This window comes from Athene cunicularia (genome assembly GCF_003259725.1).
Source record: "Athene cunicularia isolate RWA chromosome Z unlocalized genomic scaffold, athCun1 chrZ_part1, whole genome shotgun sequence".
Taxonomy (NCBI): domain Eukaryota; kingdom Metazoa; phylum Chordata; class Aves; order Strigiformes; family Strigidae; genus Athene; species Athene cunicularia.
In genome coordinates, this window is record NW_020799142.1 from 34,151,836 (window position 1) to 34,173,678 (window position 21,843).

Consider the following 21,843-nt stretch of genomic DNA (forward strand, 5'->3'; position numbering starts at 1 on the left):
AAATGACAGAGCAGTTTGGTCCCCAGCTCCGCGCATGCCCTTGCCAGAAGGTCCTACCCACACAAAGCGACTGCGCTAAGATGACGTCCTAATGGAAAAAGCCAACTAATGGCCGTTTGGTTTATGTTCATTTTAGTGCACTATTATCTTGGTGCAAAACGCAACCATATTCACCACTCCAACCCATCACCACAGCTCCCGGGAAGGCACATCCCAGCTTGAGGACAACTCTGATGAGCAGATGTCGGGGGGAAAATGCTGCATTTTGGTTTCTCTCCTGTTCCGCTGTGCGGCTGATATCTCCTAAATCCACTGCAGCACCGGGGTTTATACTAAAATATTTAAAGTTCATAAATATGTCCAGCATACAGCTGGCCACCTGGGTGTTCACATTTCCCTTCACATGGCAAACAGAGGACAAACAAGCTGTCCCCACCAAGTCCAGGAATGCCACATGAATCCACTTTTCAGACGTACTTCAGTCTTGCTACTATAGCAAATGACACACTTTCAGTATATATGTAAAAGCTTTCAATGCTGCACCCTCTCACTTCAGTGATAACAGAGAATTAAGGATGCAGAGTCGAGAATTAGGAGACAAATCCCACAGCCTCTGCACCCTCGGTTTGGACCCTGTCCCTAGAAACCCCACCCATGGGGACAGTCCTCCCCTAGGAGTGCCGGGACAGAGGTGTTTTCTGGATGTCAGGGAGATGCAATGAAGATTGCTTGAAGGCTCCCTGCCTTTCCAGCTTAATTTCTCTCCCAGAGAAAAAGGAAACAACAGCAGACATTTGAAAAAAAAACCCATAGAATTCTAATATTTTGACGGAATGCATTAAAACTCCCAAATATCCTGTGTTTGGGGAACAAAACCACTCCCAAGCACTGCAGAGAATCAGGCTGTCAGCACCCAAAGTCCCTGCATTGTTAATTTAGACAGTGATACCCCGTCTCTGAAAGGGATTTATGGTCTCTTCAGGAGAGTGTACTCACACATGAGCATTACCGTCCAGGGCATGGACACCCCTCCCCTGCAAACCTGCCTCTTTCAACAGGACCTGCAGGTCCCCATGGGAAAAAAACCCAACGTGCTGTATCCTGGGGTGACACCAGTGCTGTAAAAGCATCTGTGAGCCCACGCAGTGAACGTGACGCACAGGAGACCTGCAACTAAGGGAGGTTTTTCTTCCATACTAACAGGTTTTCAAGCCCAGGTTAATCTTTCATGAGCGTTATCCTCAAGTGTCCTTTTATTCAGATTTCTGAAAGACTGCATCTGATTTTCTAACTCAGACATCCAGTTTTCTGCACTGATCCACTGTTGTCCACATGGCTCCATCTCACTTTATTTATCATATCCCAGCCTGCAGAAATCTCTATTTGTAGGGACACTGATGGGAAACAGCTTTGCCACCTCATACAGTCTTTAAACCAGACTGTGCCGATGCCAGCAGATGATTTAAGATCTTCCAGGCCCTGTGCTATCTACCTAGGACAGGAACTTGCAAACCTCTGACAGTGATCTCACCATCTCAAGCCATCTCCCACTGAAATCCCAAACCAAAGAGGACTATAACCTTATCATACTTGATACAAGTGTTCCTGTAAACTTTGCCGTGTTGCAACCATCACTGATGTAGATGAGCAGGCGGTGGGCTACACCAATGCTCCAGCACTGACCTCTGGCATCATTTCTGCTGCCATGACTGCCCATGTTGAAATCATCATCCCAAATACCAGCAACTGTAGAAACCCCATGGGAGGTTTTATATGTAAGGTCCAATTCCAGTAACTGTGTAGGTATTTAAGCCATAAAAGCTTTCTGCAGCTGACCCAGAACCGCTTTGGCAGGATTTCAGTCTGAAGTTCAGGTTCACCTAGATCTGACAGACCTTATGAGGAGTCTGCCGTTACACAAGTTGGGATTGAGCAAGCACAGAGACTGCTTCCTGGAGCAGCTACAACTCATCCATCCCACCTTCTCCTCTGAAACAGGAGCAACCAAGCATTTTAATACATTAAGGGAGCACAGGAGGTCACTGCTGTCCCAGTTAGAACCATAGAATCTTAGCATGGTTTTGGTTGGAAGGGACCTCTAAAGGCCATCTAGTCCAACCCCTGCCATGGGCAGGGACATCTTCACTAGATCAGGTTGCTCAGAGCCCCGTCCAGCCTGGCCTGGAATGTTTCCAGGGATGGGGCATCCACCACCTCTCTGGGAAACCTGTGACGTCTCCCTTGTCCTTGCTCACCAGACACATAGAAAAGGGATGGTGCTGAAAGAGGGGAGGAGAAAACCCAAACCCAGAAGACTTCTTTCCTCTTCCACCCCAAAAGTGACATAATCCCTTTGTTCATTTTAGCTGAAGTGCTGCAGAGAAGCAGAAGATGGAGGAGGAACGAAGAGATTATGTCAGTTCCTCTTCTGCCAGCGCTCAAGTGCCAGGACCACACACCGGACAGTAACTAGTACCCAGTCCAAATTTAGAGCAGCAGATTGTCCCTGAGGTTGCAGGCTGCAAGCCTTGCCCTTGGTTATGGCAGAGGTTTTCTGAACCTTACCACTGCCACAGGTTCCCAAAGTCCTCCAAAAGCTCTCACTGTAGCAGTGGTCTCAAAGCTGAAGAACCAAAGTAGTTTCCTCAGACGCCACAGCAACCCCAGGCGGAGCCAAGCACAGTCTTTGGTCTCTTTATCAGCACCTTTACCCCTAGCTCAGGTTTAAGTTTGATGCTTTAAACTGCACAGGGGGCAGAAATCCCAAATGGAACAGCATGGGAGGTAAATCCCAAAAGCCAGCACTCAAACAGATCTGCGTGCATCATTTTGGGGTCAGGACTGCTCAATCTAAACGAGAATCGAACCTGCAAATCACACACAACTGCGCTTTTTTGCATCCCTCTCTACTATTCCCACCACCTGCCACAAGCCAAGGTCAAGTGTGCACCGCCAGAGGGCTGAGACAAATCAGAAAGGAGTAATTAAACAGCCTTAAAAGCAGAAAGCATGCCTACCCGTAGATATCAAGCACGCCGATGAAGGAGTGCTGCTTGACGGAGGTGTGCAGGGCCTTGTTGATGTGCTGCACGATCCACTTGAAGAGCTGGGAGTAGATGTGCTTGGCCAGGGCGTCCCTGGTGTTCACCACCTGCTGCCAGGACATGTTCTTCACATAGGTCTCAAACGTGGTGACGAGCTTGAGGTGGCAAAGCCAGTGCTGCATCTGGCTGTAATCCACACCCAGCAAGCTACAGAAGTTGTTCAAGTGTTCGTCCTCGTTCTGGGGGGTAACAAGAAGCAAAGTCAGCAGGTTGGTGACACTCCAAAACTGGAGCTTTAACACTGAGCTCACAGATCAGCGCACAAAATAAGCAGCATTTCATAATGATCTAGGGAAATAGTGTGTTTCTCTGTGGTTGATAGGGGACAGAAGAGCAATGAGCACTCATCTAGTTGCGCCAGCCATTATGGACACGGACAAAATGGCTCACACAGAGTTCAGAACTGTGGTGCACCCTATGGCTTTGCTTAAGGTCTTGATTTTCATAAATAGCAGATTTCTACAGTGACTGCCAACAGGAGAGAGCACTCTCCACTTTACTCCTCCTCGAGCTGCAACTACATGCTCCTTCAGCAGAACCTTGATTAAGCCTAAATCAAAGATTCAGGTATTCCACTACACCATGCCTTTTACAAACTAAGCCCATTTTGAATAATAAAGTTGCAAAATGTGCATTACCAGAAGGGCTTGTCTTTTGCATAATCAATAAAATGAAATGTGAACTTCAATTTCTCTGGTGCATTATATTTTTTCCCAGCCTCAAACAAGGGTGAGGCAGTTCTGAGTCTCTATTATGCTAAAATAGCAGGCACTGCCTTTTGGACAATGAGGAATCAATTTCCCTTTCTTCAGTGTAATAATGCATAACTAAAGGAAGCAAATTGTTTCCAGTTAGGTAGCTGCATGTACAGGAGCTGGATGGGTTTGGGGATGGAGAGAAAAATGCGTCTTGTAAGACCTCTGCGATGCGTTATTGCTATGATACCCTTCTGACCATGGATTCAAAGCCCTAACAGGATTCATTTCATACCACGCAATTTCATCTGAAGGTAACTGAACAACATGAACTCCATTACAGAACTCAACACTGTTGGAGCAGACCATTTTCACGTACCCATGTTGCCAAATATCAAGTAAATTACCCCCAGCATCTAACTAAAGGCACACCACATAATTTCAAGGGTACCACTAAAAGTGTGTGCAGAACACATTTTAACACTTTATTTACAAGCAAACACCACAGTCTGGGATGCAATGGTAATTGACAAGACAGTATTTTCCACATATTCACTTTCCTTTCCTCGCCTGAACAAACATAGAAACAGAAGAAACACCACTAAGAAATCTTTAGTCTTATTTATTCTTGCTAAATTAACCGTTCGGTGCCCCTTTAAATACTAGATGGCCATGTTACAAGCAGGAGCCTCATAGCTTTGCCTGTAGCAAAGCAGTTGTACAGCATCACACGTGCTGGTGGAAGTCATGTTTCCTCAATACTCTGTGCAACAAGTCTTTTAAGAAAGCAGGAAGAGTTAAAGATGGGTAGGGATATACGATAGTAAGTGATCTTTGAATCATATTGCTGATGGGTTTGCTAGAGAGGAGAAATAATGCACTATCTTCCAGGAAAAACAAACCAGGAAATCACAGAATCCCAGAATCCTTCAGGTTGGAGAAGCCCCTCGGGATCATCGAGTCCAACCCTCAGCCCGACTCTACAAAGTTCTCCCCTACCCCACATCCCCCACAGCTCATCCCAACGGCCCTGAAACCCCCCCAGGGATGGGGACTCCCCCCTCCCTGGGCAGCCTCTTCCACTCTCGGACCACTCTTGCTGGGAAACATTTTCTCCTCCTGCCCAGCCTGACCCTCCCCTGGGGCAGTTTCCAGCCGTTCCCTCTTGTCCTGTCCCTGATCCCCTGGGAGCAGAGCCCAGCCCCAGCCTCTCTGCAATGTCCTGTCAGGAGCTGCAGAGAGGGATGAGGGCTCCCCTCAGCCTCCTCCTCCTCACACTCAACACTCCCAACTCCTTCCCTGGCTCCTCACAGGATTGATTCTCCAGCCCTTCCCCAGCCTCGTTGCCCTCCTCTGCCCTCGCTCCAGCCCCTCCAGATCTCTCTGGGATTGAGGTGCCCAGACCTGGACACAACGCTCCAGGTGTGGCCTCACCAGTGCAGAGCACAGGGGACTGTCACCTCCCTGCTCCTGCTGGTCACACCAGTGCTGACACAAGCCAGGATGCCGTTGGCTTTCTTGCCCACCCGGGCACACGCTGGCTCCTGTTCAGCTGCTTGTCCATGAGAACCCCCAGACCCTTCTCTCCCAGACAGCTCCAGCCACCCCTCCCTGAGCCTGTAGCCACGCAGGGGGTGGTTGTGGCCCAAGGGCAGGACCTGGCACTTGCCCTTGTTGAAGCTCGTCCCGTTACTGTTGGCAGCTGATCCAATCTATCCAGGTCTCTCTGCAGAGCCTCCCTGTCCTCATGCAGATCGACCCTCCTGCTTAATTTGGTGTCATCTGTGAACTCACTGGTGATCCACTCCGTGTCCTTGTCAAGATCATCAATAAAGATGTTGAACAGAAATGGTCCCAACACTGAGCCCTGAGGAACACCACTTGTGACTGACCTCCAACTGGATTTAACTCCATTGACCATCACTCTCTGGGACCAAAGATCATGATGTGTTTTCAAAAAAAGCAAACAAAACCAGGAAGAAAAGGGCTTTCTACCAAAGGATGTGCTGAGCAGCTCAACACATCCAATGTGGTCTGATTTATGAGCACGCAAAGCCCCCCACGCACCCCACTCTTGCTGGTGACCTACCAATATGGTACAAGTGTCCTTGCTGCTTTCCACGTGGATTTCCAAGTTCCCTAGGTGCAGAATGGCAGCAATTATCCTAAAAATGGTCATCTGATGAGACTCCTTCACTCCTGTGGGAACAATTGGTAACTGATTTTCACAACAGAAAAACAACATCAATTTTCAATTTATTTGAAAACACTTGTGGTGTTTTGATTTCCTTCCCAGGCTGGTGGTCTTCAGAGTTATCCAACCTCTCCCAATAAACTCATCATAAACCCTCAGTAAAGTCATCGCTCAAAAACGACAGCAGAGACTGTGAAGAGGAGCTCCTTGTGGGATTTCTTTACCCCTATTGATTGATTCAAAGCAATTTTACCACAGGTGGGCTTAATACTTCTGTGAACACGCACAAAAACAAGGATGCTACTCCATACCGATCAGACAGGATCAGAGCTACAGGGGCTCCGTGGCTTTTATAAAACAAGGAGTTGCTTTTCTGTAATCATAGCCCAATGGCAAGATCTCGTTGACAACTGAAGCACAGAAATTACAACTTATTGCCAACGTCCCACAAAGGGAAGAGAATATGAAAGCCGTGCACACAGTGCACAATGCCTCCAGACTGGTGTTACAGCAAGTCACCAGGGAGGTGATGTGACGCTCTGCCTGACCATCCCCAGCATCTCAACAGGAGCCACACGTTGTGGGTCTTCATTGGGGGTGTAAGATATTATTGCTTTATATATTTTTCTGGCAGGCTTTTGCCAACATTCCCAGCAGGAGCTTTGCTCAGCAGCAGCCTGCACACTGTTTTCTTGCCATATCTTGCATTTTTACATCCCAGCTGGGTTTCTGTGCCCGTTTTGTGTTCAGTGCTGGTGTCCTAATTATACACCCAGTGTCTGAGACCTCACCTGCTGGGTTTTGAATTATCAAGAACTTCCCTTTCTCTCTCTTGGGACTTTTCTGTTATCAGCACTGTGAGAAATGTTTCAAGGTTACTAAAAGGAGCAATTCTCTGCTGTTTCTTGGCACTCTTAATTGGAGTTAAGCCTAGCTAGGGTGGGGTTTTGCAGATAAATCTGACGTCTCCTTGTTACACATATTATAAAAAGGCAAGACTGTTCACCAGGCCCTGAACAGAAGCAGACAGAGCTGGGAAACGCTGAAGGAAAATTAAGAAAGGCAGAGCCAGAGGAAGCATGTAAAGAGCAGGAAAACATCAAAAGTGGCATCAGAGGAAGATGCTCGCACAGTGCTTCATAGGGACCAGCAAGGAGAGAGGGGGTCTTCTTGGGGAGGCAGAGAAGGAGACCAAAGTGAAACTACACATGGCAAGGGGATGGGGAGAGAGTTCCCCAGGTATTACAGTCCCATGGGCAAGTTTGGAGCAACCACTGGAATCCTATTTTTTTGAGTACTTAACAGTTAGAAGTCACAGAAGCCAGACAAGAGCAGGGTAAAGACAAGACCACGGCTGACACCCTGAAGAAACAGAGATCGAGCCCATCTAAAACACAAAGAGGGCAAATCTGGGGGAAACACTTGCAGTTGTAACACTTGAAATGAGTCCCCACGCTCGCTGCCAGCGCAGTGCAGTGGCTGCGATCCAGCTGCTTAGGGAGATTTCACAGCTGGCTGTGAACATCACGAGCTCCTCTCTCAACAGAGGCACCGAGACTTACCAGGATTTAAAAACTTGGCTTCAGATAAATATTAATGAACTGGGAAAGCTTTTTCCCCCCTGCAAAACTCGTTTTTCCTTTTAAACAATCGCTGCAGGCCAGCTATGGACACTGCTCAACTGCAGCATGCACAGGTGGTTGCTGCGGCAGTAGATTTTGCAGCTGGTCATGCAAACGTGGACTCTGCACAGCTCATTATTCCCAGGAATCAGCTACTCTGTACAATACTGTGATGGTCCATGAAGTGACATCACCCTCAACTCACAGATTGAGCCGCAGAGTAATAGCTCTTTTCCTGCTTGTAAACAGGGTGAAAAAGTAGCAAGTCAAAGCTGCAGAACAGCTTCAGATTGGTTTATTTAGGTTTCTCTTAAATTCAGCATCCTCCTCCACTCACTGCTGCTTCGCAGAGAGCTGTGAAGAAACACTGCTGCAGCTCATACTAAAGAACAAGGTAAAGCCAACTGGGTTGATAGGAACATGGATTTATACCTCTCAGTGTTACAGAAGAGCCATATAATTCAGGTAAAATACTGAAAACATTTGCAAGAGACTTCTGCTGGGAAACCTCCAAGCAGAGCAACCCCTTACCAAGCAGGGTGAAGGCATGCCTGGTTTTCTCAAAGTCATCAGCATCGTCCACACCACTGATAGATGTGTCACCCCCCTGAGAAGTGTAGAAAAAGTCTTCAGCACAAGCTAGGAGAGAAGAAACACAAGAAATGCATCAGCAAGCAGCAGCTTTCCGGAGTGTGCACTGGGATGCTCTCAGTCCTGCCCATCCCCGAAGGGCACCCATCTCCTTTAAACTATGGTTTACTTCAAAATGGGTGAAGTATAACCCTGACAAGCGACTGTAACTACTTCTTGCAGGGGTGAAACCCCTTCCCCATGCAAAACAAGTTCAACCAAGGCAGAGCTGTGTTATATTGGGGATTCAAATAACTGTTCCATTGCACAGACGCAGACTATTTCAAATACTGAAGTTACTACTTTCAATTTTTTTTTAACCTGTTTTATAAACCCATGACCGATTCAGATACTTTAACACCTTTCCCACATAATGCCTTAAACCTGGGGAGCAAAGTGAATGGAGAATCGCCCACAGTGCCAGCATTACACCATTTAAGCATCTGTGCTTCAGCAAAGTTATTTCAGGACAACGCAAAGCTAAAATCCTATGGACACTGAGAGGTATTTCAAACGCAGACACAAGAAGAAGAGATCACCAGATTTATATCTAAAGGTTCACAGGCAATCATTCCTCCTTAAAACAAGGGCATATTTGAGGCCAAAACCATTAAGATATACTAGGCTGAGTCCTGGTAGAGCCGGAGCAGGCTTGGCCCCAGGGAGGGCTGGGGGAGCCCAGGAGATGGGACAGCCTCCCCATCCCACCCAGAATCAGTTCTCAGCTTCAGCTTGTTTCAAACCGGGTAGGGCTGACTTGCCAAGAAAAGCTCAGAAAGATCGTTAACACTCACAAATATATTTCCCAAGTCTCATGGAAATAATGAGGAAAAACAGCCTACTGCGCGTTCCGCATCAGCCTGCTGGTAACCTTTAAAATCACTGCAATCTGCACTTTTTTTTTGACTCACATTGTCACCAGAAAGTCCCCAACCCTTCCCAGCCCTCCCGCAGGCTTCTACATTAGCTGTACTTTCACGCTGCAAGAAAAACATTTAATTCTTTTTGGCATACAAAGCCCTGGGACCCGGAGGTTTCAGCAACTCTGCTCATTGTCAGAGCATTGGGAAAAGGGGCAGAAAATGCTGATTGGGGTCAGAGAGATGATGTCCTTCCTGGTCCTCCCAGCACAATAGGAGCTCACCCAACCCGTGGCGGAGCACATCTTGATGTTGCTGCATGTTGCCCTGCAAGACGGATCCAGGGCTGGGTGGTGGTTGATGGGACTGGGATGTTTGACAGGTGCTGTGCCATGCAGAAAGAGGATTACAGCACCTCTCAGCTACACCGTTTCCAGCCAGAGTGCCCCATTTTACTGGGAAAACACCTAACTATGGGCACAGCACCATACCCCTACCCCCCCATGCCACGGAACGCACCTCAAAGGAAGAACCCTCCATTCCCCATCAGCCTCCAATTTTGACTATCCTCACTGGGATCTGCTTCGGCCTCAAGTCATCTCTTACAACCCACTCCAACAATATTTCAGCATGCATGCAATGATTTTTATAACCACAGAAACCTTTTGATTCATTGCAAACAAATAAAGCACGTTCTCGCTTTGCACCACTGCCCAGGCATCATTCAGTTAGACATCGCACTTACAAAAGGCCGCTGCATCCCACATTTCAAGTCACACATTTACTTTCTAGTTTAAAAATCAAACTTCTAGGATTGCTCTACCTGAATAGCCAACACTTACTGGTTTGCTTTGCTGGGCTCATGTAAGTTGAGAGACTCTTTTGTTTTCCAGAATTTTGCAATATAAAAGACAGTCAAATTCTTTGCACGTGCAAGACCCAGAGGAAAAACAACAGCTCCTACTTTTGATATGGAAAAATATATATGCTCCTCTCTAATAAAAGGTGGGGTTTCACATCAAAATACCCCTTGTTTTGTATAATCCTTGGGAAGACAAGGTTGACAGATAAGGTAAGGTACAGCTCACAAGAAGAAATAAACTTGAGTTTTGACTACTCATCTTGAGATACAGGCTAGTAAATCTAACGCAAAGCTGGTAAAGAAAAAAAAAATCCCTCAAAAGTGAATTGTGCACATCTACACTCACAGGAAACTGCCCAGCACTAGTAATTCAACAAGTCAGGGCAGAGGTTGGTTCACCCCAATGAAATCAGCTCACGGTGCCCACATCCCCATCCCCCGGGAGCCCTCCCTGCCGAGCAGCACCGCATCTGCCAGCTAGGAGAACTTTTTGGGAGGTATTTTTAAGCTATTGCAAGGTGACGGGGCAGGAATTTTGGAGAGAATCACTTCTTTTTCTGTTGTGGTATTTTACCTGAACGCACAAGCAGCAGGCTGTACATAACTGCACAAGCACTGTGGTAAAGTGCAGCTGGAGACTGACACCCACTTTAATCCTTTAATCAAATTCAGATTTAAAATGACGAGGAAGGCTTCCTCGTGGGCTAATGGCCCCGGCATCCACCACCTCCTATGCCATCAGCTGTTTCCATTCTCCCTTGAGACGCCGAAGTCGAGAGCCATGGTCACAACAGCATAAAGGTGTCATGAATGATGCACGGGGAGAGCAGAGAGCTCTCAGCCTTTACTGTTGCCAGTCACCACCACAAATACAGACAATGCTTTTAGACAGCCATGCTGAACAAGACTTGTATTTCCTCTGATCCACATGTTCCCAAGAAGAGAAAGGTGGCTGCACAGCTGGAACTCTCCTGCATCAACTTATCTCCCAGCCTGGGTTGAAATAATTTCTGTCTGAATTTTAAGATGCCAGCAGACAGCATCATGACTTGGGGCATCGCTGCAAAAATGAAGCACATAACCCCATGGCAGAAACGTTTGAAAGTGCTCAAAGGGATATGCTATGGGGTTGTGTGAGCATGCAACAGGACCAAACACAGGCTCATTGACAGCAACTGAGAAGCCACTGTCAGAAAAACATCATTCTGGGAGCCTTATAGACTAAAAGGACGCCCAGGTCCACCACAAGCCCTGACCTACGGCTGGTACACAGTGAATCACGCAAAACTTTCCCCTCCCACCCAGGTGCCCTGGGACAGACATTAAGGTTACACCTAGACCGCCTGAGAAGTGTATCTTATGCCTTAAGCAAACTCACGGATGTGGTTGTGTTGTTTGGTGTCACCGGGCAGAGTATGGACTACAGTTGGGTAATTCACCGAGACTTACTGGTGGCAAAAGGACAAGAACAGGAGTGCTCCCATTTTGGCACCAGCAGTTGGTAAGTGCAGCCAACATGCCTACGGTGACCCAAAAAGGCGTTAAGATAAGCCCCAAATTACCCAGAAACCAAAAGCCCCTCTCTCAACCTACCATTTCTCTGTGGTCACGATGGAAACCTCTGTGAGACTCTGCAGCAGCAAGATGCTCTGCACTGGGATCGCAACCTGCCTCGCTCACCATTTTAAATACTTAAAAACAAGTTTCAAGCCTCACTTAAATACTTACAAACAAGTTTTAAGCCTCGCTTCATTTTAAATACTTAAAAACAAGTTTTAACCCTCACTTCCCTTTTTAAGCAACAGCAAATATTTGAGATTCAAAATTAATTACACCACACCTCTGCACCCCCTGCTGCAAGTGAAAAGCCTCTTAATTCAGGTGTCTCACAGAGATTTTGCTGCAAAATCTGGGGGAAAAAAAACCACAACCAACAACTTGGGATATATCTGAGGAGTTAAGCACTGAAGAAATATAATGGATTCCAAGGACACAACTGCTCCTGCCAAGACTCTGGCCAGATCAACCCATACTCACACTTCATTGAAAAGACAGTTCTTTATGCAAGCTTTGTACAATATTAACACACGATCTCCCTGCATCAGCTGGCAGCTGCCATGGCACGTGGTTCACTGTGGTTCTGCATGCAGCTTCTACAACATACACAGGTTTCTTCCACCACAGCTAACCACCAGCAACAGCTCTGACCCACCACCAGGACTTGCACAGCCAAGGTGACAAGGGCTGGTGTCTCCTCAAAGGTGCCACATCCCTGGAGATGGGCATGAGCAAACCTGTGCATTGCTGAGGAGAAGCCGCCCTTCAAGCTCATCTCCCTGTACCTCCTCCCACTAAACAGGCACAGATGACCTCATCAGTGACCCACATTTCTAAACCTACCATGCTTTCCTGGTGCCATCACACCTAGGCAGCAGCTGTCAGTGCACAGAAGTACTTACTTAGTCCAAGGTCTTTGAACTCTGGAAGATTCATAGAGGCACAAAGCTGATAGAAGATGCGGTAGTTGCGCTCATCCTCTGACTGTGGGGATAACGCCAAGTTACCAGAGACACAAGGAGGTTACAGCAGTGCTCCCACCCTCAGCCCAGTGCTCACTGAGCACAAAGCCACCTTGACCCCCTCCTCTGCTTCCCACCATCAAGACCAAGATGGGGACATTTTGCCACCTGGAGGAAGGAAGTCTTACCCTGACCAATGTACACTGCCCATGCCACAAAGAAAAGAGAGAGACCTTGAGGGGCTGGAGCGAGGGCAGAGGAGGGCAACGAGGCTGGGGAAGGGCCTGGAGAATAAATCCTGTGAGGAGGCAGGGAAGGAGCTGGGACTGTTCAGTGTGAGGAGGAGGAGGCTGAGGGGAGCCCTCATCCCTCTCTGCAGCTCCTGACAGGACATTGCAGAGAGGCTGGGGCTGGGCTCTGCTCCCAGGGGATCAGGGACAGGACAAGAGGGAACGGCTGGAAACTGCCCCAGGGGAGGGTCAGGCTGGGCAGGAGGAGAAAATGTTTCCCAGCAAGAGTGGTCCGAGAGTGGAAGAGGCTGCCCAGGGAGGGGGGAGTCCCCATCCCTGGGGGGGTTTCAGGGCCGTTGGGATGAGCTGTGGGGGGATGTGGGGTAGGGGAGAACTTTGTAGAGTCGGGCTGAGGGTTGGACTCGATGATCCCGAGGGGCTTTTCCAACTTGAAGGATTGTTTAAAAATAATTAACTTTGTATTACCTTCCATAAATTATCCCTCTCTGGGATAAATGGGCTAAGTTAGCCAGCAGGCACTGCACTTCAATCAGATGGTAAGTTCAAAAGAGGTGGCCCACACTTCCCAACGTTGTTTGGTTTTAGGATTTATAGTTGGGGGTGGGGTGGGGGGTGGGGTGGTGTGTGTGTGTGTGTGTGAGGACAAAAGTTTTGCAGGTGCTTCTGAGCTAGATCTCACACACAAACCAAGACAGCTTGTCCTGAGCCCTGCACAAGAAACTGATGGGATGTGCTGCAGCAGATACATCAGCCTCTTCATCCTTCTCCTGCCTCTCCTCCAAAATTGACAACTGCTGCCTGAGATTTATTCTTCCTGGCTCTTTATAAGGTTGGGTAAAAATCTCAGCAGCTGCCCAAAGAAAGGCTCTTAATCCATGCCCAGCAGCCAGGGCAGGAGCAGCGGTCCCTCCTCGGGGCTCAAGCCTCAGACAGATGGAGGCAACAACCAGTGGCCAACTAATGAGTCTACCAGATACATATTCCTCCAGAATGAAGTCATCAGCTTGAGATCATCAAAAACAATGGCAGAAGATTGAGCCTGAAAGACACATCTGGAAGCCATGTCCACCAGGAAAGCTAGTTTTAAAGCTATTTAATTCATAGAAAAGACCCAGACTATTAAATTACTGAAGTACAGCTCCCAAAAGAAAGAAACGAAGGAAAAAAGCACAGGTCCTGACCTGGAATACAACTCGTGATTTTTCCAACAGATATGTCCTCATATTGGCACCAATGATGCGGTATCTTTTATCAAAGCCGATCTGAATGTATTTCCCAAAGCGACTGCTGTTGTCATTCCTTGTCGTTTTAGCATTTCCAAATGCCTGCATAGAACAAAATCAAACATTAATTTTAAATTTAATTTTTAAAATTTTTAAACATTTAAATTTGTAATCAGGGTTACGTAACAGTCATGGGAGGATTTGAGGAAAACACCTTCCCAGATGCAGAAGGCAGAGCCATGGTGTGGCTTTGGGGAGGACTCTTCACCAAAAATGTGGTGTCTCCAGAATTTTTATGGAAGAAAAATGCATATAGACAGCAATGAGTATGTGTACAGTAGTTAGATCACCTGCATCCCAACAGCCACGGCAGTCCTGTTGTGCCTTACAGGCGACTGCTTTGTCAGCTTTGCTCACAAACAGCCAACGTTGGCAGCTTTCCCAGAAGGAACATGGGCGATGAAGCCCTGCAAGAGGGAGGAATCCATCTCCAGATGTTCAGGCTTTGGTCCATGGATTTGGTGACATGACCAGAGCCCCTCCATGCCTCTCCAGAACCTCATGCTGCCACATGCAGTGGCAGAAGGGGGAGGAGAGAATCCAGCCCCCATGCAAACATCAGGGGTGCAGCACTACAAACGTGGCCTTCTATCAAGCAGCCAAAGGAGCAACTCGTGGTGATGCAAGAGAGCCAGAGAAAGACAATATTCCCCTTCATGGCTACACCAGCCTTATTTTCTACCACCACTCCCCTGTCCTGAGAGGGTGAGCCTCAAGCAAGCACAGGAGAAGTGACAGGAGGGAAGGGATGTGTACAGGGAAGAGCCCTCAGGCACTCTCGAAGGCTGGCTGCCTTTCCCAGGCTCTCCTTGCAGACCACCTCTACCTACAGCGCAGCTCTCGGGGAACACGCCAAGCACACATGCTTGGCAAGAATCACAGTATGACCTACAGCATCACACGGACATCATCCAAACCTTTCAACCATAGGACCTGACGCCTCCAGTTGCACGTAGCGGACTCCACAGGGAACTACTCTGCAGTATGGTGCCGCTTTCCCCAGAGAGGCTGTTGCACAGGCAGAGTTGCTCCCTGCTGCCTGCCCCCTTGGCTTCTCCATCTCTGCATCATGGAGAGGGGTCCTTGGCCCAATGGCCCCAGTGTCACCCCCAAAGCAAGCCCTGCCTGCTCCCTGACCTATATCCCATCCACCACCGACCCAACTCCTCTGCTAACTAATGCACCTCCTTCCCCCAAACCCCATTTATTTACCCCTTTACTGCACGCTGAACTGAGCATCCAGAACACCATCATCACCTTATCTCATGTGCTTTGATTCCTCATCTACAAAGCAGAGAGATACCTGCCCCCTCTCCCAGCAGGGACATACCACCCCACAAATCAAACACAGCGCACCCCAGCGCTACGGACTATTTCATGACACACACATCCCTCTACTCCATCATCACACTAACTTTGGGTTTTTTGCAAAGCAGGCATTTCTCTTTTACATTTTTTTGCTTGGGCAATGTTCTCATCAATTTCCAATAAAGACAGACAGAGGTTTCCCTGCCCCAGCGCTTAGAAATGACATCCAGAATGTAACACAGGCAAGAGAATTAGAGCGACAAAATTATGGGGTCACAGAGAAGAAAAGCGTGCGCTATGAATTTCTCCTTGGATGCTTTTAAGTGTTCCCAGGTATTACAGCTACATTTCACACAGGCACAGGAGACGGGTGAGGAAAGGAGTAAAACAGCGTGAAGCCCACTCTGTGGCAGATCATTCGAGTATCCTCTGCCAGCCGTACACCCGCGTGGCTTTTCTTACTGCTCATCTGCACCACCACTTGTTCTGCCGTTCCAGTTTGCACCCCACATCAGGCAGCATGAGGCTACACCCTTTGTGCTGCCTCTCGGGCTGGAGTGGGCTTGGTTTTCATCCTGGATCAGCCACCACCTCCGTGTCTATTAGACAATTTGTCCAGGAGACACCTGCCATGGGAAGCCTCCCTGCAGGTTAAACCAAGCCTAAGGTTAAGTCAAGGACTGGTTAAGCACAGGACAATCCTGCGCTCCACTACAGCAGCACTGCTAGATCCTGTCTTTAAAAAGAAAGCCACACAAGTCTGAAGTCCTTAACTGACTTTGGAAAAGCCAAAATTTGTCTTCATGCTGACTTGGATATTCTGGAAATGAAGGCATTCTGACTCCAAAATCTGTTTGGAAAATGGGATCAAGGTGCTCAGACATTTATTTTCACTATCTGGTCATGATGCAATGAAACAAAGCAGCTTTCTGTTTCTCTTGTGTTTGTAAAAGGAAATTTTTTCCATTACAGCAGGGATTTCCCTATAATGGGACTCGTTATTCCCCTGTATGATTCACAGCAACAGACAATTAACAAAAATAAAACCGCACTGAAATAACTCCAATAGATTAAGTAATCCCCTTCTCTTCTATTTCATGTCTATACAGCTAAGGAAGATTAGGAGGAACCCTGCACCGCCAAGAGGAAGATGAAGATAAAATACTAATGGTGCCAACAGCACAGCCTGGGCTCTCGCTCTGGAGCCCTGGTCAGAGCCCAGCTCCTGGAGCTGTGCTGAGAACACACGGGCTCAGCTTCAAGACCATCAAACAGAGGAGCAATTGGAGTGGGCTAAATGGAGGCCATTGGCATATTTCTGCATTTTCAGTTCCAGCCCAGGGCTGCTGTGAGGCTGCAAATCATGTCTGGCTCACAAGCCCCTACGGCTCTCACTGGTTTTGGGACTTCTGGAGAGACACAGTAATCACTGCAAGCGGGACGAAGGAAATTATGCAGCTTTTACCTCCATAATGGGGCTCGACGCAAGGACTTTGGCTTCGATGTTGGTCTCACTGGGAGAACCACCGACGGTTGCAAGGAAGCGCATGACGTATTTGGCAGAGACTGTCTTTCCAGCACCTGACTCTCCACTCACAATGATGGACTGGTTCTTCTCATCCCTGTTGCAGCAGAGAAGAAAAGCTTTTGAAAGTTAATCCATTTTCTTGTTAACAGTTCATTCACAACATGCAATATTCTACCATCTTCACATGTCTCCATCTCCCTCGCCTCGCTACCGCCTACATTACGGATGCTGGATTTATTCTGCATTCTACCAAAGTAATGGTGAATAATGCACAACTGTGATACACCTCACCTGAAATGTAAAGGACACCCTGAACATCTTCAGAACATCTCCATGAGCTTGCAGGGAGAACAGGAGGTGAACCCCTGCAAGAAGTGCTGCTGCTTTCTTCACCCCTGGAGCAGGCAGCCCAGCGCCGGGGAGTCCATTCCTTATACACCACAATAACAAACTTTTGCTGCGTGACATTTGTCTGGAGAACTATTAACAGGCATTGGCTAAATATCATCTTCTAATATTATATATTGAATTTTTCCCCCCCAACACCTTCACTCAAGCATTTGAGTTTTTGATGACCAAACAAGAGCAGTTAGTTGTGAAACATGGTCAAGTAGCCTACTGCTGAGCTATTAAAACAAAGATAGCCAGAAAAGTTCCTCTGTGCTCAAAATATATTAAAAATACTGAATTTGTGAAATCAAGCACCCTAAAATTAGGAATTAGCAAAAGTCATGATTCCCTGTGCAATTATATGAACATCAGTATTTTCACACATAGGCCAAGATCTGGTTGAAACTTTGAGAACAGTAATACAAGGCACGTCTCTGACATTAGACTCACACCATCCATTCATCCCCAAATCCTGCCAAGTCACAAGTCACTGCTTCAAAGCGTGGAGGTACTTCTGGGACCAAGGGGTAAGAAAAAGAGCTTAAAGAGTTTAAAAGAAATTCCTGATAGACATCACGAAGTGAAGTTTGTTCAGCTCCTGAAGCTTTGCAAAACAAAATAGTTTTTAAGAAGGGCTCGCTCATTAACAGAATGATTAGGCAGCCTCACATGCTCCAAGTGAACTCCAAATTTGCTTACAAAAGGATACAGGTGCACCAGTACCAGGATAACAAAATTCAAGCAAATAAACGCCGGACCTTTTTATCTGCACATATGAAAATGCTGTGTAGGACTGGGAGGTACTACCCTGGCAGCGAGGGGCTGATCCAAACCCTCCTCCAGACGTGATGGGAGCAGCCACTGATGCCCCGTGCCCAGGCTGGCTCTGGGTCTCAGCAGTAGCTCTAATGACATCAGAACCAGCACAGACCAGCAGATACCTACAGGGCACATGGCTTTGGGTGGGGAAGTTGAGGGTGCATTACTGTGTGTAGCTTTTGAGCCTTGCTCAGACCACACGACTCATCCAAATGCCTTTTTCTACTTGCAACATTGATCACACACACAAAAAAACTTGCACAAGTCATCATGGCTATATTAAAATATCCAGTCCTTCCCACCACAGGTGCACATAGTAGCCACTAGATACACCCCATTAATTAATTAATCAGTTTAAAGTACTTGAGCTGCAAGGCAGAGAAGGGCCAAGGCAGTAAGAGGAGCTTTTTTCAGGAGAGCTACATCCCTCTAGGCAAATATTTGCCAGCACCAGGAGCAAGTGCCCCTGCTGAAGTGGGAATCCACTCCCCAAGGCATCATTGGCACATGGCAAACACAGCAACTCTGCAATCTGACCACAAACTTTGGGAGGGAGGGAGTTTTCACTGCAGAATTTGACAGAAGCTCCAAAAACACCAGAGCTGTTGGGGTAAGCTGTAAGTATGCAACTGAGTGTTTTTAAATAAGACCAAATAAAACTTCTCAGACTCTGCCTGGCTTTCCCGAATCACACCTGAATGCAGGCACACAAAATCCTATAGACGAGCACAACAGTGAATTTACACCTTGCAGTTCTCTTGACACCTGGAAACACCATAAAAATGCATTTCAGTTTAGATGCTCAATCCAAGTTTATACGAGCAAGAGATCAGAACAGAGACTAAATGATTGCCATATACCGCTCTTACACTTTCAATAAAAACACAGACGTGCTCCAACACCACCCCATTACTCATCTCCACTGTCAGACATGCACATCTTCCTTCTAGGCTCAAGATAACTGGTTTGGAGAAAACCTCAGTCAAGTCAAACGTGACATTTTGGTGCAAACCACAATTTTCTGAAACTTCCAGCAGGAGAGGACCGATGAGCTAATTTCAAGCCGTGTTTCCATTTTTCAGGGATCAATTCATAAAGTGTATCTTAATCCATCCCCTGGCCAGCTCCACCACTCTCCTGAGCATCCATCAGCAGGAAGGCACGAGGAGCTTCCAACCACTCCAGCTATCAGGCAGTTAATGCAAAAATACCGTCCGTGAACCCAGCACAACCTCACCCAGGCAGCCACAACCCAGAGCTGGTGTTCCCAGGGACTCATCCCAGGCGGGGACAGCCTGCACATCTCACCCGAGACTCGCTAAGTCACAGCTGTGTGCCCTCCACGTGTCTAGGCAAAGCCACCATGACCATGACTGTCCCATAGGCAGCCAGCTGACATGATCTGGATACAGGGCTGCCAAGGCACCGGTCTTACACCTTCAGACTTCCATGGGTGTGTGATAAAGCTCTACTTGGAGCACAAGCCATCACAGACACAAATCCAACAGAGAAAAAACAGTGCCAGGTCCAAAGTGAGGAAGGAAGGAAGACTAAGCACCAAAACCAGAATATGCTGGATAAACCCACAGCAGCGGTTCCTGGGACAGGCAAGGGCAGTGATTTATCATGGTTTATCTCTGGTTAAAGTAAGAAGGAAGTTTCACACCTGCTTTGATCATCTTCATGGACAATCACTTCCTGAGCTCCAGCAGTGAACGCCCCACGTTGGCCATCAGTAGGACGGAACATAAAAAACTCACATCAGCTACAAGGGGAGGAGCAGGGAAAGGCTTTAGCCTGGGCTGCAAGTGTGGATGAATGGACTATCCTTCCTTGGAGGTGAGGGAAAAACGGAAGAAAGAGGCAGCGACCAAGATCTCTACCAGCAAGCACTGGCCCTGCAAAAGCAGCTCTGCAAATGCAAAGGTGGCTTGGCTTAGAGCTACGTTTGCCTAAAAGTTACTTGAGAACTATTGCTTCTTGCTCTTCTCAGCGTAACAGGTACTGCCTGAGCGACACATTTCAGGAAACACTTCCCTACCGCTTTTTTCTTGAAGCCAGAAAATGAAAATGACACCAGTCTGGGAGAGACTCTTCCGCTGAATGAAGCCAATAAAGCTCAACAAAGAAGAATCATGCATTACTTGCCATCCAGCCAGCACTGCCAGAATGTAATGTTTTGCAATCTGTTTTTTTTCTATCTACGATTCCTAATTAAGACCTCTTGTTACCAATTTTGACCTCCTTAATAACCTCTCCGTATCAGCTATTGGGGTGTGCCCAGCTGCAGGAGGCAGAGACCAACCCACCAGGAAGCACATCCAAGGAGCTCTCCAGACCCACAGTCTCCGCAGGCTTCAGGTCCCATCACAAACTGCATTTTATGTGGCATCCCGAGAGGTTTATTCCTCCTTCTGGCTTGGGCCTTTTTAAAAGTAGCATCATTCTCCAGAAGATACTGAATCTAGGGATAAAAACCACAGCCAACACCACTTACTCCTATTGCAGCCACTCTGCCATGTCATGTCTTCTACAGAATTTGTCCTAATGACTGATGTGTACCTACAAGAAATGGGCCAGGTGGGTTCTCCATGGCACAAGAAAACTTCTAGAGGTGTATTATATTAATAAAACAAAAAAGAGAAAGCTGCTGGCTTGCAAAAAAGACAGTAAGGCCAATCAAGCTCCTACTTTTGCAGTAACATGTCTCCTCTGTTGCTTTTTTTGGTGGAAAGTGCATGTTCAGACATTTATTTTCCAACCTGAGGAATAAAAGCCTTCTGGAATAAAGACTACAGAGACTTCCCCTTCTTTGGTGTACAAGTTAACCAACTGCTGGTGCCAGCAGGGAAAGACAGATGAACCCCATGGAGCACCTAGTAACAAACAGGCTCCTCCAGTGAGCAGAAATGGTTAAAACCAGGCAGGATTTGTTTGTATTCAGAGTGGAATAAAATATACTGAAATGCCTGGCCACTGTGTAGGTGCGGTATGCAACACGGCTGCTTGAAATACAGTCAATTCTGGCAGCATCAGCACAGAAGAAAATTATTATGGAAATAAAGCCTGGATAAAATGAAATGTTGTGCTTGAAAACAGCTCTGCTGCAGCAGGGCAATACTGTCACAATTCCTCCGGGGATTTATGTGGTTCCTGTGCACCTCGGAGCTGCCACCATGGCTTGTTAAACTGCTACAACACGCATCAGTGCTCTTCTGCCTATGGCAGAGAGCTCGCGTGGTGCACACATGCCAGGACACAAGATGCTCACACTCGTCCAGCAACGCAGGATGTGTGTGAGAGCCAAGCAACCAGGCCTGTGAAAAACTAAGACAAACAGCCTGGGAAAGCAAAAGTTGAGGCTGATTGAAGAAATGCCTCAAACATTCGTAAGACAAAACCATGAGTCCGAGGGTGCTTTCTGTGGAGGCTGAAGCTGATAAGGCTGCCCGATGTATCTGGGGGAGAGAGCCCTGTGGAGACAGGACGGCTCTGCCCTGGGGCACCTGGGCAGATTGCAAGGGCCATGTGTCCGGTGAATGAACTTTGCTTCATTCTCCACGAAATGCATATTAAAGTTGACACCCCTCAATATGCTAACGAGGGCTGTCATGATCATGCTAGTGACATCATCCCATGGAACACCTGACCCTTCCCTGTACATGGGATACGTAGGTCTGTGGGTTGACCTAGGGGACGGACCCAAGGAAAGTGGGTATAAATCAAAGGGGAGAAGAAAGGGCTCTCGCTCTCTCTGCCCCTCTCCCTGCCCCTGTCT

General features: G+C 47.5%; 1 protein-coding gene across 1 annotated transcript in view; it reads right to left on the reverse strand.

The window, feature by feature from the left end:
• Positions 1-21,843, reverse strand: part of MYO5B (myosin VB) — a 151,795-nt gene that overhangs the window by 86,446 nt on the left and 43,506 nt on the right. Inside the window, exons 5-10 of the mRNA XM_026865867.1 lie at positions 16,794-16,950; positions 13,919-14,062; positions 12,427-12,508; positions 8,147-8,254; positions 5,889-5,998; positions 3,018-3,283 (exon numbers count right to left, since the gene is read on the reverse strand). Coding sequence (XP_026721668.1) covers positions 3,018-3,283; positions 5,889-5,998; positions 8,147-8,254; positions 12,427-12,508; positions 13,919-14,062; positions 16,794-16,950 — 867 coding nt within the window. The remainder of the gene's footprint in view (positions 1-3,017; positions 3,284-5,888; positions 5,999-8,146; positions 8,255-12,426; positions 12,509-13,918; positions 14,063-16,793; positions 16,951-21,843) is intronic.